The sequence below is a fragment of the Xiphophorus couchianus genome, chromosome 4, assembly GCF_001444195.1.
Source record: "Xiphophorus couchianus chromosome 4, X_couchianus-1.0, whole genome shotgun sequence".
Lineage (NCBI taxonomy): Eukaryota > Metazoa > Chordata > Actinopteri > Cyprinodontiformes > Poeciliidae > Xiphophorus > Xiphophorus couchianus.
The window spans coordinates 35,352,359-35,379,688 of record NC_040231.1 but is presented as its reverse complement, the minus strand read 5'-3'; the positions used below and the strand labels follow the sequence as shown (position 1 = coordinate 35,379,688).

Genomic DNA, 27,330 nt, shown 5'->3' with positions numbered 1-27,330 from the left:
GCACCTGGATCAAATGACGGCTCATTAGAAGGTCTAAGAAAAACATTGACATGCTGAGAAGCAGCGTTACTACCAGTAGGGAGAGAACTAAAACGTGCAGGATGCCGGCCCTCGAGGACCGGCTTTGGGCACCCCTGTGTTAGACCAATGGAAAAGTGTGTGCATGAGTGACTGAACTAAGACCGTGATTCTCTGTTGTACAATTAGGAGACAAAAGTTTTTTGATTATATTAGGATGAATGACATAAGTGTTTGCCCCACTATCACAGAATTTAAACCTTTCACACAAAATTAAGTATTTTACTTTATTTTGATCAAACTGCCGCTGTGTGGGCATTAGTCATTCATATCCAACAACAACCCCGTGTATTCTGAAATATTTGAGCGGAAGTTGGGCCCGTGATTATGACCCGCTTGACACACGTGTGGCTCAGAGAGAGAGGAGACCGGTGCGGGGCTGTTTCATCTCTCTGTCCCGGTTTGTTCCTGTCGGTGCCAGCGCTCCTTCAGACTGAGTACCCGCCTCGGACACACAGCCAGCAAGATGGAGATAGAGAAGGAAATGAAGAAGGTGAGTTGTCCCGTCCAGTGGACTCTCCTCTGTCCTTGTGAACAGCTGGGAACGCCCTGAAAGGTGCGCCGAGCACCGAGCAGGTGGCGACAAAACCTCACCGTACTGATTCAATGGGTTACGATTCAATTCTTTAGGAGGCGTTTCTGACTCAAACTTTGAGACTGGAACAAATTAAAATTCATACTCAAATACACCTAACGCCACTTTGGAGTAATTTCTCTTAGTTTAAATGTCGTTTTTAAAATCGTACAGCTAGGTTCTCAGAGTTAGAAAGCAACTTTAAGTTGTCGGAGATCAGTTACTTCCCCTTCCTGGTCAAGTTGCTCGTGCGAGTTCACAGATCACTTCAACTTGTTTCCTGTTTCATTGCGGATGAAAACACAATTTTAAACGTTTAAAAGGGTCACAAAAGTAAATTAACCTGTTTGTTAAAGACGTATGTCTTCATTTGAAGCTATTGAACTTCTTCACAACAAGTATAAACTCCAGTGCACTAAATTGGCATGTTGTTTTAGGTCGGCGCAAAAAAATTGCAAAATTTTAAAGTAAATCGGAAAAAAGTATGTTTTACAAACAAACATAAATGTTTTTGGCATTTCTATTTAGGCCGTTTATCGTGTAGCCTCCAGAATTAAAATCTAAATCCTACAGTACCTTGGGAAGTCATCTGATTAGTAAATAAGGTCCATCTGTGTAAATCCAGCTGTTCTGTGAAGGTTTCAGAGGTTTGTTAGAGAACATTGGTGAAAGCAGCTTCATCAAGACAAAGAGGGGAAAAACTAGCAGAGACGTTTAAAGCCGAGTTAGGTTATAAAGTGCTTTCTTGTTTTGTCTGTTTTAGGGAGCAATTTTCCATCTTAAAATTGAAACAGGGAAGAAGAACATTAATCAGAGAAGCAGCCAAGAGGCTGGTTGTAACTCTTGTGAATGAATCTATAGACTGCTCGTAGATGTTAGATGTGCTGGTCAGGCAGAAATCCATTGTTGAAGTACAGCCATAAAACTTTCATTTATATTTTACCACAAGCCATGTAGAGGACACATGCACTTGCAACATAATGATGAGAAAAAATAATAAATATTACTCGTACTTGTGTCAGTCCAGGATTTCCCAGTGTACTGGCGGGGCACCCGGCTTCACCTGGCTCCCCACCAGACTAAGTGCCGTTTGTTTATTTTAAATAGTTTCTTTTATACACCAGTGTCAGTAAAGACGGATTAAGCCAGGTTTATAGTTGACGCATGGAACTGGTTGCAAGAGGGTGCACACCAGTTATGCTGCCCCTCCACCAGCCCATTGACTTTACATGCTGTTACTTTCAAATTATGATGTCTACTCATGCATGCGCCTCTGAATTATTGTAACATTTTGTTAACAAAAACATGGTGGGGTACTGATGGACTTCCATAGCTTCCCTACCACTGGGCTTAGCAGGTGGTTTTCTGGGGGAGGCCTTGCATTCTGTTGATGAAGTATTTAATCCAAGCAAAAAACAAAAACAAAAAAAACCAAACATAAAATTTGCAGTAATCTATATTTTAAAAATATATTGATTCTACACTTAGTCAAATTATTAAGAGCCATTGTGGAAGGTCCAAAGAGCCACAGACATTATGTTTAATGCCACAGACATTAAACATAATGCAAATTGAAAGTGTTGCATCATTTTCAGTCTCCTTTTTAGCATTTGGCAGCAGGCCAAATTGACAAAGATAATGCAGTATTTTAATTCCCCAGTAGAGAAAGCTACATAGTTTCAGTAAGTAGGTACAGGGAAAAAAATATTGGTATTGGTTTCTGTTACCAGTACCAAATGAGTTTTAGTATGTCGGCATATCAGATATTGACCTAAAGTCCGTCAATATCGTCCATCCCTAAATGAAATTAGTTTGAATACACAGACACCATATGATGTAGTTTGAGTATTACACATTACTATTGCTACACAAGCTGAGATTCCCAAAAGTATTCCCAGTTCTTGTTCCACGTGTGTGTGTGTGTGTTGGGATTTCATGTGATGGAGCAACATAAAGAAGCACAGCATTGTCAAGTGGAAGGAAAAAGAGACTGCTGTGTTGGGGGAACCTTGACTCATCTGCAGCAGTATAAACACTGTACCAGTGACCCTCAGTTATACACTTTGTCATCATTTCTACTGTTGGTGGAGTAAATAATTTCTAGAGTGAATCACCCTGTGAGCCTAGCCTCTTGCAGAGTCACTCATTAAACAAAGCATGGGGATGCGGATGAATACACACCCTTCCAACAGCTACTCATTTTCACTGTGCTCAGATAAATATTTAGACCACCACATGTTTTGACCTGTTAGCTTGGTCTTCTGCAAGTTTTGCTTGGATCTGAAGCTCATGAGTACAATTCAGTCTCTCTTAGATCCAGTGGTCTGTCGACAATTCTAAATCTAATTGCAGTTTCTGCAGCTGTTGCTCTTAACTCTCCCATGAGGAGGAAGCCATTGCTGCAAACAGTCTCTTGTCTGCATTCCTCACCAGCAAGTGTCTTTTGGGTCAAAACATGCCTTTTGACAGCGGGGGTGCCTGCTGCGCTCCCATGAGGCTTTGAGCTTCATTGAAAAGTTACCCATATATGGAAATAAACAGCAGTAATGGGCTATGGTGCATATGACCATTGGCTGACACACATGTTCTAAGAGAAAAACAGATGTAAGAGTAGAATTGGCTTAAAGGGATAAAAGTTCAGATTGTTTTTCTTCAGTCGGGTTGAGATCTTTTCTTTTTCTTTGGCTGCAAACATCCTGTCACTTCCTCAGGTATGTCGAGGATCCTAGAGCCTGGAGAAAAGGGGGAAATTTAACTAGTAAAGTTTTCAGTCTGTAGCAGGTCTGTTCATTAATGTAAGGCTCATGATCAACAGTTGTTTAAGTCAAAAATAGGATGCTACCAGCCTGCGCTCTGGAGAGTTGCCTCTCTCCTCCAGGATCAGCACCATGTGTTCATTTCCAGAAACAACAATATTCCCAAGAATCCACTCCCAGCCTTCAGTAGACACTTTATTCATGTCGTCTCAAAATACCTCTCTGAATTATAAATCATTGCCCTCCATCAGGAGGGGGAATGCAATTTCAAATCTTACTAGCTATGTCAGAAATATGTCCATTTTGGAATCCGTGTCCATTAAAAACTTATTCAGGTAATCTTTCTCGAGTCATTTTAAATTCACCTAATATTAAGTCAAGTCTAAATATTAATGATGTTTTTGTTCTTTTTCTCTTTTCCAGGCGACTCTCGGCCACGAATTTGGCGCCGGAGCGGCGTGCTTAAAATGCAAGGACAAATGCGAGGGATTTGAGCTGCACTTCTGGAGGTTTGCACAATCTGTTTGTGTTGACAGTGATGCATGACGAGAGCAAGCACAGAGAGCAGAAGAGTTTAATGTCCTGCTCTCTAACTCAAGAGTCACAATTTCTAATGTCTAGATCTCTGACCAAATTTGGCTGATTCCCATTTCCATATAAAAGCTAACTGGTTAAATATTTTCTGCTTTATTCTTTGGGTTGGAAGCAGAAATGATGTTGAATCGTGTGTGAGACAACAGTCACTGCATAACAAGGTTTTACTTATACTCAGTGTTGGTGTAAGCGTTTAAGACACAGCAGAATAACTTTTGTCCATCTAATAACACTAAATATTTTGACGTAAATATCACTCAGTAGTATAGTGCTGCATATTTCACCATGGCCTAATAGATATAATAAAAGGAAAACAAAAGGCTTTATTCATCGAGTCAGTGTGATGTCATTCCTCCTTGGTTTAATTAAAGTGCTCTGGCAGCAGCAGGAGTTCACAGCCTGATTGTGTCCCGTTCCTATGGAAATCCGACACCCCTAGGAGATTTATGTTGTCTTAGTTTAGCTTTAACAAAAGTGACAGTTTTGGTGTAAATTTCGGACTCCGGAAAACAGCTTGATTTGGGTTTCTGTTCAAAGCTACAAATCAGCCACAGTAAAAGGTTTAAAAACGGCCCTCCAGGCTGCTAGCTGGGACTTCTGACTGTGCAGACCATTAAAGTCACTCATTCCCAAGGAGTGAGACCACTGCTCATAAAACTGTAGCACTCCTGGCTGGATCGCCAAACTTTGTCATCAGAGAAACTATTGACCTGTGGCATACTTCTCACAACAACTAGAGCTACTTTTCTTGAGTCCCAAGACTGTTGTCAAGTTAGAATGTTTGTTCTTTTTTTCTTTTTTGGTTCCTTGTGCGTCAAACTGTTTAAAAAGCTAATGCAGTTCAATTTGATACATTATTCCTCTTCATAGCTAAAGTTTGGTATGTTCAAGCTCAAACATGCCTAGTCATAAATGATGTCAGAGTTGACTACAAGCATGGAGATATCTGTGTTGAGGCTTGTTAAAGGCTCTGTGATTTGAACAATATCACAGAGGAGTTGATGCTTATATACTGTTTAAATAAACAGTACAGTTAGCTATTTCAAAATAGCTAACTGTACTGGAGTTACAGTACAGTTAGCTGTACAAAAGAAGACATTCGGTCTGAGTCTCTTGCTCTTGCGTACGTAAAAAGTCCAAAAATTATGCTCTTCTATATTTCTATATTAGAAGTAAAATAATCTTAATTACTGGGGGAAAATACACTTGTTTGCTCTGCAGCCTAATTTCAGATAAGTATCATAAGATTTTCCATATTATCTAAAGCGAAACATGTAAGATAACCCTGAAGTGTAGTATGAAGGCTGCCATATTCATCAGAACCCAGTCAACCCGCAGTTGTCATGTGATTTTGGGACGTTCATATTTACACAAACATTTAAAAAATCTAGAAACTGAAACTGACAAAAACAATAATTTGACTGCCTTGGTCAAACATGTAAAAATAAGCTGCAACAAACCTTCCAAATGGTTCAGAAAGTGCAATTAGGAATTCTAAATATAATGTACAATAAAGTATTAAGTCACTTTGAGCACATAGCATTAAATTGATTAGGTCTACCCTTAAAGTTTGGGCACATTAACCCTGATACCCTATCTAGAATTTTTTTCAGTATTAGGACCAATGCAGATCAATGCGTCTCTAATTATTGTAGATATTTAAGGAAGAATCATTGAACTGTAAACAATGGGCTCTTTGCATCTGCTGCGCCGACATCACAACCGCATGCTGCTCTCTTTTTTCCGCTTTGAGTTACCATGACAGCTAAAAAAGACAAAGTTGTATTTCAGACGCAAATAAAACAATACTATGAACATTGCTGTCTTCCTAATATAATGGGCTTTTAAGTTTTCATGGATTTCCAAGCGATCCTGAATTAAGAAGACGGTGGCTTGCAAATATTCGTCGCTACCAGTTAAAGCTAACGCCGCACAGCAACATTTTCAGCCTGCACTTCACTCCGGATCAACTTCTTCAGCCTAAAGCAGAAGGTAAAGGAGCCTCCTGTGTTATTTCCATGGAATCACTTCTGTATTCAGCCTGAAAGAGAGTTTATGGGAACGAGTGAGCAGACCAGAGCCAGACAGCCGAGCTACTGATCCGCCTGTACAAACCGCTGTAAACATCGTCCTGCTTCACAAGAAGCATGCAAAACTAATAAAGTGAAATAACATGGAGACCTTAAGGAACACGGCCATATTTTTCTAAAAGCAACAACTCTGAACCCGAACAGTCAGCTGAACTAGAACTCCGACACCAGAGCTGCTCTACTGTTAAGCTATGGGCTTGTTGTTCCTCAGGCTTTCAGAAGCAAAAAGCCTGAACCGTAAAATCCACATTACTTGGTCTCTGACACTAACGACAATAAACGCATGTAATATACTTGAAAAAAAGGTAAAAACATTATCCGGTAGAATGGATGAAAAATGTTTAGATACTTAAATAGCACATTTTTACAAGAAAAATGTTTAGCATAAGCTAAAGCTGATGTTAGCCACAAAGTTTAAAGAAAGTAAAACTCACCTTCGTATCTGTGAACGTATAATGAGGCGAACATCTTTAAAACCTTTCTCCAGCTACTTGTTGGGGCTTTGGATCGATGTACATCATTAACTGTTACCTTGGACAAGCCCTGAAAACACCCAGTGTAAAGAGCCATTTTCAGTAGATCGGAAACGATTGAGCCGCTTTTCCCCGAACGCAGAAGCTGACCTGCAAAGAGCCCATACCTCACCTTGTCAGATTTACGTTCTTCAAAACGTATATCTGACATGTACAAAAACCACGTTGCTATCTGGGTGCAATACCACATACAACACAGCAACAATTTTCTGACCAGTCATACAACACTTCACAAAGATCTCTGTTGAAATAGTTCGACCCAGGTTTGGTGTCGAATTCATAAGGCAAATGTCCGTCTGCGAACAAAATGATGCAGTTTACGTCATGCATTGATGAGAGCCAACTGCAGCACTCCGTATGAAGTCTGTGGAGCCTTTAACGTGACAAGAAACTCTTATTTTCTTGTGCAGGAAAATTTGTAGGAACTGTAAGTGCGGCCTCGCAGAACACGACGTGTCAATGAACTCGGAGGAGAACAAGAAGGTTGGCAAGCTTTTTGAAGACACTAAGTACACAGGCCTCATAGCCAAACTGAAGACAGATGGCATCCCCAGGTACCAGGGGAACATGGTGACCATCACTCTGCCCAGCCCTGCCACTGCTTACACAGTGCCCCCTTTGGCTTCCTCTACGATTGTACCTCCTTCCCCCACAGTGGCATATGCACAGCCTGCTGTGACCTCTCCTGGGCCGGTGCTCATTGGCTCTCCAGCACAAGCCCAGGGGAAGCCTCTGGTTCTGTCCACAGACGTCACCGTCACTCCAGTTAAGGCTAACAAGGTGCCGGTCACTGCCGGTGCTACAACGGCCAATGTGGTTCCAGTCCCCAAAGATGTTCCAATGAAATCCATCACCTATGAGTGGGCACCACCAGTGGCCAACAAGCATCTGGTAAGACTCTGAATCATTCATTAACTTTCTCTGTTTAGATTTAGGGGGTCAGTTTCTGAAAAGTCTTTCTATTGGCCTCTAAAGAAATGTGAACTGTTGCTGCACAACACCCCCCCTACTCTCTCTACTCCCTAACTCTCTACTTCCTCTTCTGAGAGGGTAGATGTGCTTCCAGCTCTCCATCTAATGGATTAATTGAGTTTCCTAAATCTGCTGGGATTTACCCTGTCCAGAACTGAAGTAAACTCTGTTTAAAGCTGGTGTTGAGAAACGATTCGCCTGGTTTCTGATGACCTCCATCCAGATGCTCCACCCTTCTTCCCCCTGTGAATTAGCCAGACTGAGCTAATTCACAGTCAACTAGTTTCACAGAGCACACCTGTTAATGGTCGCTCTTTCACTTTATTACAACTTGCACTTGTTACTGAACCAGGTTGGTTTTAGTGACTCGGGCGAGTCCCAAGGATGATGTTTTACATATAGTTTGGGCTAAAAGCAAACTAACTCCCCAGAATCAAACATCATAGCTATTTTACAACCATCAAAAAACTTTGGGGTGACTTATTAATTGAATGTCCATAACATCTTTTAGATTTTCTTTATGTTCAATATTTTATTAGTAAGGTCTTTTTTGCAAGGGTCAGTACAGCTTAACACTGGAAGTACTAGAGAAATGCCAAATGGCCTTTCTACCTATGCAGTCTAGAGATGGGCCAACTGACCTGAAGGATTTTATCTAGCAGGTGCTTTTGTTCTGTAAATAAGGCCATTACCTTATAAGTACCCTGGTAATGGCCTCAACGCATCTCACAGTTGCACAATTGTTCCTTAGACTTAGACTTCGACTTAGACTGACTTTGTTATCATTTTGCATGCACACGGTGTATACAGAACGAAATTTCGTTGCATACGGCTCAGGACAATGTTTGAGGTTCCAATGTTGTGAGTAAAATAAAATACAGTATAAAATATGGATATAAATATAGAATATAAAGTGCCTTAATGACAGTAAAATATAAGTTATTTAGCTCTGTACATGTGCAAGGTATAAAGTGGAGACCAGATTTTAAGTGCAGTCCAGTTAAGAGTTCAGCAGTCTGATGGCAAGTGGGAAAAAGCTGTTTCGGAACCTGGTGGTCCTGCACCGGATGCTGCGGAACCTCTTTCCAGAGGGCAGCAGGGAGAACAGTCCATGAGGGGTCACTGATGATGTTTCGGCCTCGGGACACGCAGCTCTGGGATGAAATGTCCTGAATGGAGGGAAAGGGGGCCCCGATGATCCTCTCTGCTGTCCGCACCACTCTCCTCACGTTCTTCCAGTCGGAGGCGCTGCAGCCTCCACACCACACAGAGAGGCAGCTGGTCAGAATGCTCTCTATGGTGCTTCTGTAGAACGTCTTGAGGATGGGCGGGGGCAGGTGTGCTCTTCTCATCCTCCGCAGGAAATACAAGCGTTTCTGTGCCCTCTTGACCAGAGACGTGGTGTTCACAGTCCAGGTGAGGTCGTTAGTGATGTGCACCCCCAGGAATTTGGTGCTGCTGACCACCTCCACAGCCAAGCTGTTGATGAGCAGTGGAGCGTGGCTGGGCCGGTTCTTCCTGAAGTCGACGATCATCTCCTTCGTCTTGTCAACGTTCAGGATCAGGCTGTTGTCTCTGCACCAGTCCACCAGCTGCTCCACCTCCTCTCTGTAGTCCAGGTCGTTGTCGTCTCTGATGAGGCCCACCACCGTTGTGTCGTCCGCGAACTTCACGATGTGGTTGGTGGCGAACCTGGGGACGCAGTCGTGTGTCATCAGAGTGAACAGCAGAGGGCTCAGGACGCAGCCCTGAGGGGAACCTGTGCTGAGGGTGATGCCATTAGTTCTTGTGAACTAAATAGGTGAAGCAGTCACCTATTTATCCTCCACAGCACAAAAGGCTGCATGCAAATTTGCATGTGCAAAGTCTCCCAGATTTCTTTTGCTTACACTTTTTGCATGATTTTTTTGAAGTGGATCAACACAATTAATTTGGTTAGTTTATTTCTAAACTGTCATTTTAAACCCACTTAGCTTTATTTAAAAGAAAAACATTACTAATTTCTTTTAGAAAAACCTTTGCATATTTCTTGAAACAGATTGTATGTTTTGCAAACTCTATGTACATTTGGCAAAATGACCTGGATAATGCAGCACAACATCATGGATCAGCTGCAAAAGGTCACATCTCTCCAAAAACACTTCATGTATGCTTCAAAACTAAACTGACTAGTTGTAGGTATCATAGATACCCACCCCCAACATGGACTATTCACACTCCTACCTTCTGGCCTGACGGTCAACGGCCACATTTACAATTGAAGAAGAATGCTAATTTGAGCCATCAGAGTCGTCGGTTTGGACTCAGGGCCTTTTGGCCCTGTTTCAGTAAGTCTGGGGAGAGGTCGAAAACCCCAGTACTCTAATTCAGTAGCAGAAATAATCAAACAAGTAAAATCAATCATCTAGTCTATCTTTCCCTACTGCTGACACTGAGAACTAAAAAGGGGATCTTTGAGAGAGACGGACGAGTATGGCGTTTCGAACCCCAGACCTGGCCTGATGATGATGTGTGAAGACTTTCTATTTCAGACATATGCCATACTCCGTCCGTCTGAACCCAGCTGATGAGAGAAGTGCGATTTGAAACCACATGTTGCGGGGCTGACGGGTTGGTCCCTATGCGCTGGACAGTCTTCGGCTCTTTGGCCCCGGCTCTTCTTCAGCTGCAGAGTTCTTTGTCCATCTCGATTTTGGCTCGAAGCTGCCTGGAGGATCCAACCAAAGGTTCCTCTTTTGCACTCACCCTTAATAGGGTTTATCCACCATTCTTCAAAAAGATAGGAAATCTCCTCAAATACAGCAAATAATCCATCTAGCTATTCTAAAATGGTTTGCAGACCAGATTTTACTCAAAGCGGTAAATAAAGAAGTTCCTCATTAAACTGTCCTGTCTTCATCTGGCTTGGAGGTACTGTATTCCATTTGAAATCAAATGAAGTGTCATTTCATTTTGAGCAACACCATGGAAAGTTAGTAGTGGTTACACCATGTCAGAGCCAGACTTGGAGGGATTTTTTTAATTGGTGTTTTTGGTTTGTAGGGTTGGTTCGGATTTTAACTTTTACAGCACAACAGCGACACTCTCTGGTCTCTTTAGGTACTACTTTGCTTCTTTCACTACAGTTTTTGAGGAGATGAATAAATTCAGTTTTATGACGGATCACAATTCCTAGTTCTGGGAATTCTGAATCAAATCAAAATGCTCAAAAAATTATTTTAGTCAGCATAATTTTTTTTGTACACTTGTATTTTGAATATTTCGTTTACATTTTTTATTTTAAGAAAAGCCAGGCAGCTAAGCTAATGTGATACTAATAATTTCAGTTAAAGAATTTTATGCACAAATTTATTTTTGTTAGTAAAAATTAGGAATTTGATAATGTATGAAACTTTATAGAATTGTCTTCAGTAAATGCTGTGTCAATAAATGCACTGTCTTTTTCCTAACGTCAGTCTCATAATTTAAACAGAATCTCTCGGCTGTTTGAATAGAAAAATTAGTTTTTGAATTAGAAACTGTTTCAGAATTGAATCATGTCTAGGCCTGTCGCGATAAACGATAAATCGATTAATCGTACGATAAATTAAAACTATCGACGTAATTTCAATAATCGGCATTATCGTCTCTTCCGGCCTTTTTCTCTTTCTGTTAATGACACCGAATGAAAAAAAGCTGAACTCCGGTGCTCTCCACTGACTCCTCCCTTCCTCATTTCCTTAGTGTAAACCCAGCGCACACGACACGATCTTAGAGCTGTCAGCCGATTGTCGGCCCATTTTCAAAACCTGACAGATCACACATTAGCCGACAGAAATCCTAGGTATAACGGTTCGATCGGGTTCGTTCCTGCTGTGTGGTGTCCAACAATGGGCACAAAATAATGGCTACAAGTCCAGTGAACTAATTTTAAAACCAGGCATTAATCAATGCTTTACTACAATCTACCTGCAATGCATGTGGCTAGTGTCAGCGTAAAGTCCTGACTGAATGAAAATCATTAGAACCTATTTATGTCACGTTAACGAAGAACAGCTGAAAAGTTACCGGGTTTATCAACTGCGGTAACAATTTCGCTCCAATTCCTCCTCTTGTCATTTCTATATTCTTTGCATGTTGAATAAACATTAATGTTGTTTCCACGTCCGCTGGACTTCGGGTTGCGCCGTGTCAGCTGGTTGGGATTCCCCGATGTAATTTCCCCTCAGAAAACACGGAGGAGAATCCGAGCTTTCTGATTGGCTACCTGTTACATTCAACAGGCTGCTTTAAGCTCCCAGTCGGGAAAAACCCCCGCAACGATGATCTACCATAACACACCACACAATCTTAGAAAGATCAACGTTTTAAGATTGTTGTATGTGGAAAAATAGGAGCAAAAAATCATGTAGTGTGAACTATTGCATCAGGTAGTCGATGTGCCCATTTTCTCTATTTAAATCTAATTATTACTGAAGGGCAACATAATATACAGACTTCATAATCTGCACTCTTTTGGTTGAATGCAGTATTTATTTCCACTTTGGCTTTATGTTGTTTAGTTTTTATCAAGTACATTTTTTGTTCATGGAGACTGAGAATCCATTTTGTTTTTGGTTGTTTTGTTTATTTTGTTTATCAGTTCCAGTGTTAAATATTCTTTTGAAAATAAAGTGTATCTATCTTTGGCAGGAAATCACATGCATTATTACGTCATTTCCATTAAATCAGTGTAAAAAGGTCTTCAAACAATATTATCGTTTATCGCAATAATTCTTTGAGACAATTAATCGCTCAGCAAAATCTTTATCATGACAGGCCTAACCATGTCCTTAAAAATTGAATTTGAATTTCTAATCAGTCGTTCAAGGTAGGGCTGAAACGATTCCTTGAGTGATTCGAGTACCTCGATTATTAAAATTCCTCGAGGAAAATTATCTGCCTCGAAGCTTTATTAAGTTATATTTTATTATTTACTGTACTGAGTTCCGGCCGGGTTATCACTTTGCTTTGCACAGCGCTCTCACTTCCGCCTGAGTTATTGACGAAAGCTAAGTGTTAGCAGCACAATGTCCAGTTTTCAAGTTCAGCCTGGGAGAATTTTATTGATTCATGATAATGTCCGGGTCTTCATCGTTTTTGGGGGACCAATAAGCATCCTTAAAATGACTGGCGCGATGCCTGGAGTACGGCAGCTTTTCTCCTCCCAGAGCTGCTGCCTGGTGGCAGTTCAGAGCAAACTGCGAGCGATGAAGGTGTATTTATACAGGTGAGCTGATAGACTGAACACTGCAGGCAGCTGAGCATTAGATGATTAACGTAAGTGTAGTCTTACAGACGAACCGGAAAATGTATTTCATATCATTCCGATCTGAACAAATGGGTGGCGGTCTGGAGTGCATCGTGACAGTACATAGCTGGTAGATGAGTTTCTGAGTGTGACGAACAAAGGTGTCAAATCCCGTCGCTAACATGAACACAAAAGCTATATATGTCTGGGCAAGGTGAGAGTTCATCTATTAAACTCACTAAATATGGATACAGAAACCAAAAGCTGAACATAGAAAATGTTTTAATAAGCTTATTTGTGAGCCTGCCTCTTTATTATTAAATTGAATATAATTTCTGATTTTTGTGTAACGTTTCTTCAGGTTAACTTAGAAAGTGAGCTATTATTGTTACAGGTTAATTTTCTAAACTACAGAAAAGTTATTGTTAGGGAAGCTCAAATATGAAATATTGGACTGATGTTGATATGTGATAGTAATACTGATGTTATGTTAGTTTTACCAATGTTTTATTTGATCATTTTTAACTGATTACTCAACTAATCGTAAGAATAATTGATAGATTACTCTATTACTAAAATATTTGTTTACAACAGCCCTACTTCAAATACATTTTACTATTCTCAATAAACAGTGTTTCCCCTATGCAGGGTCTGTTTATTTTATGTTTTTGCTCTATGTGTAAATTTCTTATGTTTTTTCAAAATCACCTCTTTCTACTTTGGATCCTAAATGTTTTGCTCTATTTATGTCTGTAAATGTGTTATTTACAAATATTTTAAAAATATTTATCTAAAATGTAATGGCTGTTCTAATGATTCCTACTCAGTTTTTACTCCTGTAGTCTTTGTTTAGTCTAAAGTTGAATCTGAAAGAGCCATGTTGTGGTTTTCTGTGGGCTGCAAGGCAGAACAGTTTTTGTAGAGTCTCTCTGATTGCTTCTTTGATTTCTTCCCCCAGCTCTGTCTTCTAATCGTCCCTCTTTAAACATTTTGAACTTGAACTAGATTTGAATTCTCTCCCCTCCATCAGGCGGTGCGCTACATTGAACTGCTCCCACCTGAGAAACGTCCAGTTGCCGGGACGCAGGGGGCCGCTTACCGCCGGCAGCAGATGGATCGCCAGCTGCCTGAGCATGACCAGGACCCGTCCAAGTGCCACGAGCTGAGCCCTGCGGAGGTGAAGCAGATGCAGCAGTATGTCCGTAAATGCAAGGACGAGGCGTTGGGCGTCGGAGATGTCCTGCTGCCTGAGGAGGTGGCTCAGATTCAGGCAGGTGGAACGGGTGCAGCAGCTGCTGGTTCTGGAGGTACACCTGGGAGGGCTGGGTTTGGTCCCGTAGCAGCTGGTGTTGGAGGGGCTGGAAACGTACCAGGTCTTGGAGCTGGTGGTGCCAATTCTGGACCAGTTCTTGCAGGTTCTGGTGTTAGTAGATTTGGACCTGCAGGACTCGGAGCTGGAGCAGGATCTGGATCTGGATACACTCCAGGGTCAGGGACTGATCAGTCTGCTGGTCTGGGACCAGCCGGAGGGTCCCTGGGTACCGCTGCCACTGCTGGAGCCATCAACGCCGGACTGCCACAGAAGAACTTTGTAAGGAATTAGTTTTTTAAAATTTTCCTTAGTTATACAGCAGTGTCATTCCTACACCTGTTACGGTAATAAATTACCTGGGTGATAAATTGTCCCAGACGTTATTCTGATAAACAATAATGTTGTTTTGAGACAATTTTCAAGTAACGTAACGGTATAATACAAGAAAATATTCTGAAAGATCAATAAACTTTACATTTTAATTAACAAGTAACTCTGGAACTGGAAGTCATTCTAAATATCAAAAATAAAAAAACAAAACAGTAGAAACAAGAAAATCTCTGAAGTCTGTAAAAAAAAAAAAAAAAAAAAAATTGTCCATTAAAAAGGGTCTATTTGAGACCTAGACAGCAGACTGAAAACTTTTATCTTCCAGTTTTTGGTAGAAAAAGAGAAAAACTGTAAATTATGAAAATAGAAATGACTGATTTTGTTTTTATTTGTCATACAATTAATTAATTTATTGCGTATTGTGGCAGGCTCAGTCATACCTCAAATTATCCAAGGTAAAAATATTTTCTATAAATTCTTTTTAAAGGCTTACTTTGGTCTTTTGACTAACCTTTCATCTTATGGCTGAAAGATGCTTGTTATATGGCATGAAACAAAGTCTTGCCAGTCAAATTCAGAATGTTATGATTTCCAAATGTAAATGCTCTATAATGGGCATTTTGGTTTAAAAAAACAGAACAAAACAAAAAAACACTTAAGTTTAATCAATGTAGTTTTTGCTACAACTTGTTTTAAGTATTATAACACAAAACATATGTTGATGTAAAATGTGTACATTTTTAAAATTAAATTTTGCATAAATAAAAAAATACACAGAAGTTAAATAACTATTTTTGGATAGAATACAGTGGTGTAAAACTATCACTTTGAGATTTTATCATGTGGCCACTTTATCTTAAACAAGAATATATTATTATTATTACTATTGCTGCTAGCAGCTGTTGTATTTCAGCAATTTATGACTCTTGAATTAATACTCGTATCATATATTCTGTTTTACATTGTGATGGTTTTGTGTTTCTTCTCACACCTTCAATCCAACTGACTTTGAAAATGAAAGCTTTCAGAATTATGATTGTACACATAAAATCCTAATCGATAAAATCAATACAAGCTTACATTTGCACAGTTTTTCCACAGTGTGATCAGTACATGTAGTTCTAGAGAATGCTGATGTTATTCCCATATCGGACAATAGGGGGAGCCGTGACTCTCCCTGTGACAGCCTTCCCAGCAGTCCCAGCATCATCATGGACAGTCAGTCAGAGCCGCATGGTTCCACAAACTCAGCTGTGCAGTTTGTGCTCATTTTACTGCTGCACTCATAAGAAGCAAAAGGTTTAGATGACACAGTCATAGCGGTATTGATCAGAATAAGCATGTTTCCTTTTTTTTTAAAAAATCTATTTATTTTTTCTGGATGTAAACACATTGTAGAGGGATGTCCAAGGAGTGGTCTGTGGGCCATTTGTGGCCAAAGAATGATTTTGTTTGATCAGAATTCAAGAAAGGTTCAAATATGACCCTCCCTAGTCAGATGATGCAGATGGAAATATTTTTAAGCACAAGGTGTTTGTCTTTTATTAACCGTGTTTTTAGCTTTCAGTTTCTGATTAAATAAAAAGTGGTTGAGGAGATCTTTTAATTAGACAGTTTTGGTTAAACAACTTGTCATTGCTGCTCTACAGGATCATGAGATTATTTTTAAAGTGTTTTCTGTCTCCTTTTAATAGCCTGAATTTATTCATTTTGACCTGAACCCTAAATAAGTCAGATTTTTCCATGTTTCTTCATTGTGTAATATTTTTAGATTTATTCAAGTTATAGTTGACTAACTAATTAAGTCAAGCAGGACTGCCTGTTTGACTTCTTACATCTTTAAGGAAATGCACTTCTTTTCACCAAGTTAAACGATTTGTTAGGTGAACTAAAGCTACGTTTTGAATTAAATAGGCTTATTCATCTTTACAAGTTTTATTTGTATAGACTTTTTTGTTAAAAGCCAAAACTCATAGATAGGAAGAGTAAGTCTAATCTATTTTTACACCTTGTCCCAGCCTCAAAGAGAAACACTAGAATTAAATCTGATTTGATTGATTAATTTTCTGGGGTAAAATGTCAGTCATTTTGTGATGTTTTTGTCTGTTTTTTCTTTAACATAGTAAAAGGTCATTGATGAAAATAGAATGTTTTCATCCACAAAAATAACACTGACTTTAGGTTGTTAGGAAGCTCAATTAAGTTGACAACCGTTTTTCTCTTTTCCTTTTCAAGTCGTGCCATCACTGTAAGAAACCCATGCTGCTGGGCGAGCCGGCCGTCTATGCCGAGCGGGCCGGCTATGACAAACTGTGGCACCCGGCGTGCTTTGTGTGCTGCACCTGCAGTGAACTTCTGGTAGACATGATTTACTTCTGGAAGAAAGGCAAGATGTACTGCGGACGTCACTATGGAGACAGCGAGAAGCCCCGATGTGGCGGCTGTGATGAGGTGATGACAACCAGTCGCTCTTAGATTGGAAACGTACATGTTTGCTTAAAAAGGAGTTGACACCTGTGTGCGTGTGTCCACAGCTGATCTTCAGTAATGAATACACTCAGGCGGAGGGACAGAACTGGCATCTGAAGCATTTCTGCTGTTTCGACTGTGACTGCATCCTGGCTGGAGAGACATATGTGATGGAGAACGACAAGCCCATCTGCAAGCCCTGCTACATGAAAAACTACGCTGTGGTGAGTCTGGCATCCTGACTTTGTTCCAGAAGAAGTTGTCATTTTTAACCTGGAACACACACATGCACACACAGAGACCTGGGGAATTCTGGGAAGTTTTAGTCAATGGCTGCTCTAACAATCCACTGCAGGACTTCGGAACATGTTTTGTGTTTTTTATGGTGGGTTATTTGGAGACATTATCTATATCAGATGGTTAATTAAATAAAATTGATTTGTAATAGAGACCAGAGGTAACAGCTAGTCTAAGTGGAGCCATATTCATAGTCTTTCTACTATCTTTAAATGACTCCAATCTCTCTCTTTGTGACTAAAATATTGCTTTATAAATCTTTTAACCGGCTGTAACATTTACATCAAATATTTATTTAAAGGGGCAGTATTATGTAGAATAGACTTTTTTTAGCTTTACATCATGTTATAATGTTATTCCGACATCATAAATATACCTGGGGTGTTGCCTTGATTCTTTCATGCGTGTTTGAAAAATCATCTAATCTCCATGGCAACCATTCAGCTGTGCAAAATGCCTGCTTGGATCTAGCTCTGCCTTTGAGACTCAGCTCCTCCTCAGAGCTCCAGCTTCCAAACTTCCACCTCATAGAGCCTCCCCTCCCCCACTACTCCTCCACTCAGCTCCTTCAGATTAGCCAGCAGTAGTTAGCAAACACCTGTTGGAATTGAGCATCTGCTGAGCTCATTATAGGAGCTACTTGTCAGTGAAACGCTGGTAAAAACGTTGTTAAAGGGTCAATAGAGTCCCAAAGGCACCGGTTCAGAAAGAAACTGGACCTGAGACAAAAGCCCAATTTAAGATGATAAATTACGAAATCAGATGTCTTTTAAGTCATAATTTGATATACATAACATTTTTATAACAAGTGAAGTTAACTTGTTTGAGCTATAAAATGGCACTATATGGCTGGAAAACACATAATACTGTCCCTTTAAATAAATGTAATTATTTAATCTGGAGATCCTACTCCATGAATGGCCATTCCAAGAACTAGAATGTGTTAAACGAGATAACGCAAATATGTGATGGGTAAATAATATATAAAAATCTACAATGAACCAGTCAGGTTTTTCTTGGTGGATACCAGTCTCTGCTTTTCTTTGATTTTTGATCTTTTGATTCAGATTGCTTTTAAGGAGCATAAAATAAGAGTCTTTGTGTAAACTTTGTTTTAGTTCAACAATTAAATCTAAAAACCTTTGACTACAAATAAATGTTACTGAAGTGAAAGTGCTTTATGAAGCATGTTGATGTTTAAAATAGACAATCCATTATGGTGGTTCCAGTCAGGTGCAGTTTTAGTTGGGATTTAAATAAAATCATGTCTTTAGGATGTTTATTTGACCTTCACGAAGCTTTCAATTTGTATTTCTACTGTTTGACATTTTGTTTACAAATTTGGTCACCTGTAAAGGTTTTATGTGTAAATCATTAATGTATAAGGCAGTTGAAATAGAAAATCAATGAAAGTGTTTATTAAAGGAAAGATCATGCACCATGAAAACAACATCAACACTGTGCTTTTAGCACCAACAGAAACAGGAAGATGTTAAAGTATATTGCAGTTTAATGAACCAAACAGACCTCATGCTTTCTGCTGCCATTGTAGCTGTTCCCACATCAGAACCCAAGTTCAGCAGAATGAAAGCTCTGAGGTTTCGACTGATTTGTTTGGGTCTTATTCACTTCAGCAAATCAGAAGAGTGGCTTTTAGAAATGGGTATATTGCATGATCTAAACAGAATTTAGTTGATTTTATGTTACTGGACAACACATATTATTTTATATACTGTTAAAATATTGAAGGTAAAGCTGGAATTACCTCTTACTGCCAGCTGGAAGATATTATTACTATTAATGGTAACATAATGATTGCAGTACTTTTTAAAAACTCTTCTGCAAAGAAGGAATCAACTTTAAAACTCTCTTTGTATGACTGTGCATACAGTAATAACTGATTAAATCCCCACTAACGCTGCTATCCGTGTATATACGCTTCCATGTGATACTCATTTGTAGGCCTGTCACGATAAACGATAAATCGATTAATCGTACGATAAATTAAAACTATCGACGTCATTTCAATTATCGGCATTATCGTCTCTTCCGGCCTTTTTCTCTTTCTGTTAATGACACCGAATGAAAAAAAGCTGAACTCCGGTGCTCTCCTCTGACCCTCCCTTCCTCATTTCCTTAGTGTAATGCCCAGCGCACACTACACGATCTTAGAGCTGTCGGCTGATTGTCGGCCCATTTTCAAAACCTGACAGATCACACATTAGCCGACAGAAATCCTAGGTATAACGGTTCGATCGGGTTCGTTCCTGCTGTGTGGTGTCCAACAATGGGCACAAAATAATGGCTACAAGTCCAGTGAACTAATTTTAAAACCAGACATTAATCAATGCTTTACTACAATCTACCTGCAATGCATGTGGCTAGTGTCAGCGTAAAGTCCTGACTGAATGAAAATCATTAGAACCTATTTATGTCACGTTAACGAAGAACAGCTGAAAAGTTACCGGGTTTATCAACTGCGGTAGCAATTTCGCTCCAACTCTTCCTCTTGTCATTTCTATATTCTTTGCATGTTGAATAAACATTAATGTTGTTTCCACGTCCGCTGGACTTCGGGTTGCGCTGTGTCAGCTGTTTGGGATTCCCCGATGTAATTTCCCCTCAGAAAACACGGAGGAGAATCCGAGCTTTCTGATTGGCTACCTGTTACATTCAACAGGTGTAGTTAAAGCTGCCAGTCGGGAAAAACCCCTGATTTGGACCGGAGCGGCAACGATGATCTACCATAACACACCACACAATCTTAGAAAGATCAACGTTTTAAGATTGTTGTATGTGGAAAAATAGGAGCAAAAAATCATGTAGTGTGAACTATTGCATCAGGTAGTCGATGTGCCCATTTTCTCTATTTAAATCTAATTATTACTGAAGGGCAACATAGTTTACAGACTTCATAATCTTTTGGTTGAATGCAGTATTTATTTCCACTTTGGCTTTATGTTGTTTAGTTTTTTTTTTCCAAGTGAGTTTTTTGTTAATGGAGACTGAGAATCCATTTTGTTTTTGGTTGTTTTGTTTATTTAGTTTATCAGTTCCAGTGTTAAATATTCTTTTGAAAATAAAGTGTATCTATCTTTGGCAGGAAATCACATGCATTATTACATCATTTCCATTAAATCAGTGTAAAAAGGTCTTCAGACAATATTATCGTTTATCGCAATAATTTTTTGAGACAATTAATCGCTCAGCAATATTTGCTATTGTGACAGGCCTACTCATTTGTAAACATTAGGATGGGTCCTGTGCATGTGACTTAGTGATCTGACCAAATATGTGAAATATTGAAGGAGGAGGACTGGATTTGACGTCATGATGTCCTTCCTCTTCCCAGAGATGTGCCTCATGTCAGAAGGCGGTGGAGCCTGAGGCTCAGAGAGTTTCCTACGGCGAGCACCACTGGCACGCTGAGCCGGACTGCTTCAAGTGCTCTGGTTGCACCAAGTGCCTGATTGGCCAGCGCTTTATGGCAGTGAAGAACTGCCTGTTCTGCTCCGTGGAGTGCAAGAAGAAAGTCATGACATAGTCTGTCCTATCTGTCTTCCAGAGCAGAGAGAACAACAGTGGACAGTGATGGCTTGTAGTTGGGTTAGCATGTTAGTGTGGCTGTTCCCTTTAATATAGAAAGCTACTGCAGGAGTGTCTTCAAGTAAGGGTAAGGGGTCAGGGTTGACTTGCACTGATTTTGTTTACAATTTTTACTTTTAACTAAAGTCGTGCACATATTTTGACATATTCAACTTCTAAGCCACCAGCTGTTCATTACATACTTTGACTTTACCTTATCTTCCCAACTCTGAAAGTGGTCAAAATGTAGACAATAGCATCATGTTCTGGCTCTAAGCATAGCTGAACTGCCACATTTGATTTAGAGTGCACATGTAACATGTGTTCTTTGTCACTCATTGTACATGATAATGTGGTTTATAAAAAACACTGCAGAATTGATTTAACACCTGTCTGCTGTCTCATCCCACACTCTGCTCCTCACTGTAGCACTCCACATTGTGCAGATGTTTCATTGTTTATTTGTTTTATTCTTAGAATAAAAGTAACATAAATGTATGTATCCTGTAGCTTCATCCATCCATCCATCCATCTTCTTCCGCTTATCCGAGGTCGGGTCGCGGGGGTAGCAGCTTCAGAAGAGAGGCCCAGACTTCTCTCTCCCCGGCCACTTCTTCCAGCTCTTCAAGGGGGAATCTCGAGGCGTTCCCAGGCCAGCCGAGAGAAATGGTCCCTCCAGTGTGTCCTGGGTCTTCCCCGGGGCCTCCTCCCGGTGGGACGTGCCCGGAACACTTCACCAGGGGGGCGTCCAGGAGGCATCCTGACCAGATGCCCGAGCCACCTCAACTGACTCCTCTCGATGTGAAGGAGCAGCGGCTCTACTCTGAGTCCCTCCCGGATGACTGAGCTTCTCACCCTATCTCTAAGGGAGAGCCCAGCCACCCTACGGAGGAAACCCATTTCGGCCGCTTGTATCCGCGATCTCGTTCTTTCGGTCATGACCCAAAGCTCATGACCATAGATGAGGGTGGGAACGTAGATCGACCGGTAAATCGAGAGCTTCGCTTTTTGGCTCAGCTCTCTCTTCACCACGATGGACCGGTACAGCGCCCGCTTAACGGCAGACGCTGCACCAATCCGCCTGTCGATCTCCCGCTCCCTTCTTCCCCCATTCGTGAACAAGATCCCGAGATACTTAAACTCCTCCACTTGGGGCAGGACACCCCCCCTGACCTGGAGAAGGCACTCTACCCTTTTCTGGCTCAAGACCATGGCCTCGGATTTGGAGGCACTGATCCCCATCCCGGCCGCTTCACACTCGGCTGCGAACCGCTCCAGCGAGAGCTGCAGATCACGATCTGATGAAGCCAGAAGGACCACATCGTCTGCAAAAAGCAGAGACGAGATCCTAAGGCCACCAAATCGGATCCCCTCAACACCTTGGCTGCGCCTAGAAATTCTGTCCATGAAAGTGATGAACAGAATCGGTGACAAAGGGCAGCCCTGGCGGAGTCCAACTCTCACCGGAAACGAGCCCGACTTACTGCCGGCAATGCGGACCAGACTCTGACACCGGTCATACAGGGACCTGACAGCCCGTATCAAAGGGCCCGGTACCCCATACTCCCGGAGAACCCCCCACAGGGCTCCCCGAGGGACACGGTCGAACGCCTTCTCCAAGTCCACAAAACACATGTAGACTGGTTGGGCGAACTCCCATGCACCCTCCAGGACCCTGCCGAGGGTGTAGAGCTGGTCCAGTGTTCCACGACCAGGACGAAAACCACACTGCTCTTCCTGAATCCGAGGTTCGACTATCCGACGGACCCTCCTCTCCAGGACCCCTGAATAGACCTTGCCAGGGAGGCTGGCAAGGTGTAGCTTCAACTGACTGCAAACAGCCCTCACCTCAACAGTTTGAAGAGAGATTTTTTCTGAATCACATACTGAGAATCTAACAGAAAAGAACATTCTAAGGAAATCATAGAAACTTTAAGGATTTTTTTTAATACTCCTTTTGACTCGGACATTTTTATGGCTCCTTGTGGTATGACTGCAGTAGTCTCATGTGGGATTCAAAATTCCAGTGAACCTTCAGATACTAAAGCAGGCCCTTTGCTAAGTTGAATACAATCTTTATTGATTAATGTTTTATCCAAAATAAAATCAGCAAGGATTTTCCATTATAACTTTTTACATCAGAGGACTCATTATTCTAAGATTTACGGCAAACTTAGACTCATAACAGGCAATCGGCACATTTCAGACAGTAGTTTTTCTGTAAGCATACATTTTCCCCGTGCTCAGTTGAAGAATGGCCCACAAAGTTTGATTTATTTTTAATCATCCTTAACCGCTAACATGCCCCTGACATTACAATATATTTCTTGCCTTTTCAGTGTATACACAGGTCTATATAAGGGATACTTTATCATTTGGTTTACAAGAGAATTTGCCACTATTGCCATTTATACACATATGCACCACTGATGTAAAACTAATCCAAGAGCTGTTTAAATGTCACAGCAACTAGCCAAAAATACCAGTACTTTAGCTCATTCTATACTATGCAGACTTTCTATCTTTACTGATGAATATTCACTCAGCTTCGTATGCCCAAAAGACTGTCCAACCAATGCTAACCCGACCTGCTTCATTTATAATAACCATGTGACATCTGAGTGAAGTTGTCAAATGTTTGTGCAGCAACAACTTTCATTTGTGCTGCTATAATTTCAAGGATATTGTTTCCAGAGTTCATGAAACAAGGCGGTCCACATTTTCAAAACCAAACGAAACATGATGTCAATCAACTGTGCTACATTTGTGTAGCAAAAATTTTCATTTGTGCCGTTATAATTTTTAAGACTGAAATTAATTGTGCTATGTTTGTATAGCTGAAATATTAGTAGCATGGTTGGTAACAAATTTGCTTGCAAATTTGGACTAACTGGTTGATGTTTGACCTATGAAAATATTTATTCATATCTTTAAAATGGTAGCGGAACAAATGACAATTTTCACTGCACAAAAATTTCACACCAGTTTGGTCTAATTTGAGGAGGATGGATGGTGCAACTTCACTCAGGACCATCTGGCCACTTGAGGGCGCTCTATTTAGAGCATTAAACTTTCATTGCCAGATGCCTGGAAATTTTATACACATGGTCTCAGTACACATGTAACATACAAATTATTAGTCTGCCATAGGAGACATAGTATCTAGCTGCAATAGAAGTTGATGTCTCTCAAATGAGCGTTGTTTCTTCACGTTTAAACCCATGTAAAACACATTTTCTGACGCATCAACGTGCACTGAGTTTGACAGCAGCCTGACGTTACAACTGGGAGAGCGTTGACATTTCCTTACTGGAAACAGTAGCAGCAACCATGATGGTGAGGTGGAAAAAATGTCACAATGTGGAAGCTGCGTACAATTCAAGGAAGCTCCATCTCTCAGGAGGCCATTGTCTGAAACAGCAGCCACCTAAAAGGTGCTCTGCTGTTTCCCCTCTTTCAACCACAGCTCTGTCGGTTGATGAGAGCAAGTCGCCTCACCAGCCCTGAGTTCAGTCTGTCGTAATTCCTCGTTGTCGTCCTGCCTCCATGTTGCTGGAAGTTTGACTGTTTTCACCATCGCTCTCTGTTTTGATCTAATAGAAGAGCTGGCTTTGATCTTTGCAAACTTAGCAGGATTAGAATATGGGAAAAGGCTTTTGTGACTGTCGAGATTTGCATGTGATTTGTTTTATGCATGAATGTCAATGAGCTGCAGTTTAATTTGCATTGTGACTCTTTAACTGGAATTTGCATCATGCTAAGCGAATTTGTTCAACCACCTTTATGATCTAAAGTGGAGACGGGTGCTGTATTGTTTCTGGAGGTTGCATAAAATGGAACATTTTTAACCTGGATTTAACCTTGAAAAACAAAATAATCCTCCAGGTTTTCTTAACCCTTTCACGGCGAAGCTGGGGGTGGTCCCGTCAGACTTTCAGTTCCCAAAACCATACAAAAATAGAAACCTTGTAAAAGGGTAAAAAGCCTGTGCAGGGTCCCACTGACCGCATCTCTGCAGTAGGATCACAAAAATGCTCAAATCAACTTGGAGAATCTAAGTCATCCCAGCATCTCTGCAGACCCTAGCCAGTGTGGTAACAGTGAGTCAGATTCTTATGAAGAGAGATAAGCTAATCTGGAACGGATTTAGTACTTTTTTTTTTTTTTATTTAATTTTCATTTTCTTGTGGAACAGCAGTAATAAACGTAAAGTCTTTCCTGATTTTAGACATGGAGCCCAGCACAGCGGCCATGAGAACTGAGAAAACCAATCCCAAGGTTTGTCTGGGTTTATGTTGAAGTCCAGATCTTGCAGGAAAGTCGAGGTAACATGTTGACTTGGGCACGAGAAAACTGTAAAACCTGAGAGCAGCAGCTGCTGTTACACTGAACATTAGTACAGGTATCTGCTGCAGGGCCTGCAGGGAGCTACTGAACATGTTTTCCCTTTCTTTTCCTTTTGTTCCCAAGATTTCCTACAACATTATGAACAGTAATTTGGCTCCGCCTACTTTCAGGCTGGTATGTGGAGTTTTCCATCACCAGGTAAAATATTAGTGAAGTACACTCAGATTAGTTGTTTTTCACACCAGTTCTACTAAGATCCCAAACCACATTGAGTAAATCTGAAAATTTTTATCACAGTTGTTTGAGTCATTTATGCATTATGAACATTATGGTGATCTTTCCTTGTTTGGAAGGAAGAACACCTAGAAAGGACAGGATTTGAATCCAGAACCTTCTTGCTGCCAAACAACAGCATCAGTAAGTACATCACTACGCAACCAAAGCAGGACATGGTGAGCAAAAACTATAGAAAGATCTCAATGTTTGGAGTTTAGCCAGTGATATCAGTTTAACAAACTTTTCTAATAAATGCTGGCGAGTTTTTATGCTTGGATTTAGATGTGCTGCAGTTTATTGCTTAGTAAATATTAAAAACAAGGGAAACCCGTATGTGTAACAACATCCTTGGAGTGGCAGATGACTCAAACTTCAGCTTCAAATGAATGTATTAAGAAATACTTATTTAAAATAAGTATTTTTAATGTTTACATTTGTTTAAACATTAAAAATGTTTGCAAAACTTTGTCGATATTCCGCTAATGTCGAGAAAACACAATTTTGCAATTGCTGTTTCCATTAAATAAGAAATGCAATTAAAATATCCCCTTCCTGTAATCTTTTTTTGTCTTCTCTGTTAACATCCGCTTGTTGAGCACAAAAAACAAAACTCTCATCGAAGCCCAAAAACCTTTTCATTGAATGTGTTTTTTTTTTTTTTAAATTGGAGTGTTTCCATAAAGCTAATTTCTTTTCGTAATTCTAATCTGCACAATTTTATGGTCAATGGAAATGCAGCTACCGTTGGCACACTTTTTCAATATTTTGCTAATGTCAAAAAAATGCAATTTTGCAACTCCAGTGTTTCCGTTAAATAAGAAACTCAATTAAAGTAACACATGAAAGAGCTTGTTCACACAATGAGTTATTAAAAACACGTCACGCCATCATCCTCCTACCATTTCCTGTTATTGTTTTCATGACAGCATCTGGTTGATCATGTGATGTGAAATAAGTGTCTCCATTGCAGTTTTGCGAGATAAACCCATTTTGATACGATTAATAAAAACACCTCATCCTAGTGCCAAAGCTTTGTTTTTTTAGAAATTGGCCTGTTAATTTATTAAGCAAATTTATTCTTGATATAGAAAGTTGTGCAATTATATGGCTGATGCAAAAGCAGATATTGATACTAGCTGAGAGGCTGTGACTAAGTGTGGTGCAGCTGCATTGCACAAAGTGGATGGCTAATGAATGAATGAAACTATTTCAAAATTCTTATCCTCAAGTCAAATGATAATTAAATCCTAGGTGATCAACAACGTTTTGGAATATATATGGAATTATTAGAATTTCCTTACCATTGACATCAACACTAATAGGAAATCAGTCAGTCAGGTGTTTCAGAAAGCCAACCATTTTCACTGAGCTGTTGAAACACTGCACAGAAATCGAATCCAGCTAGAATGACATCAAGCAGATCTCACAGGGAGAAGATACAGTAGAAGCAGTAAATGTTTAATCACTTCATTTTGGAAAATTAGACTGTGTGTCTCCACTTATCTCTTAAGAGTTTAGGTTTACGTAAGGATTAAGTCCATCCTTTGTCTTTTGTGAAGATTTAGGTGCAACTCAATATGTCAGGGAAAAGACAAAAGCTCCTAAATAGGGCAGCATTGTTGCTTTATCTGCTCATCTCCTCCTTTCACCAATTACAGCCTTCTCCCTTTTCCTACAATCTGTCATGCTCACTCCTCTTGGGGGTCACGCACACACACACACACACACACACACACACACACACACCCACCCCCACACACACATAACCACAGTAGATTAACTCAAATTGAGATAATGTTCTTATGTTTGGCCACTCTTCCATAGGTAGCTCAGTCATGTATTTATTGT

General features: G+C 40.4%; 1 protein-coding gene across 1 annotated transcript; it reads left to right on the top strand.

The window, feature by feature from the left end:
- The first annotated feature begins 407 nt into the window (after nucleotides 1-407).
- Nucleotides 408-21,357, top strand: tes (testis derived transcript (3 LIM domains)). Its single transcript, XM_028014714.1, has 7 exons — nucleotides 408-571; nucleotides 3,832-3,917; nucleotides 7,036-7,516; nucleotides 13,897-14,457; nucleotides 16,744-16,959; nucleotides 17,043-17,201; nucleotides 20,627-21,357. Exons 1-7 carry the CDS (start codon nucleotides 545-547, stop codon nucleotides 20,816-20,818), a joined length of 1,722 nt encoding a protein of 573 aa, XP_027870515.1. The 5' UTR covers nucleotides 408-544; the 3' UTR covers nucleotides 20,819-21,357.
- The last annotated feature ends 5,973 nt before the right edge of the window (nucleotides 21,358-27,330 follow it).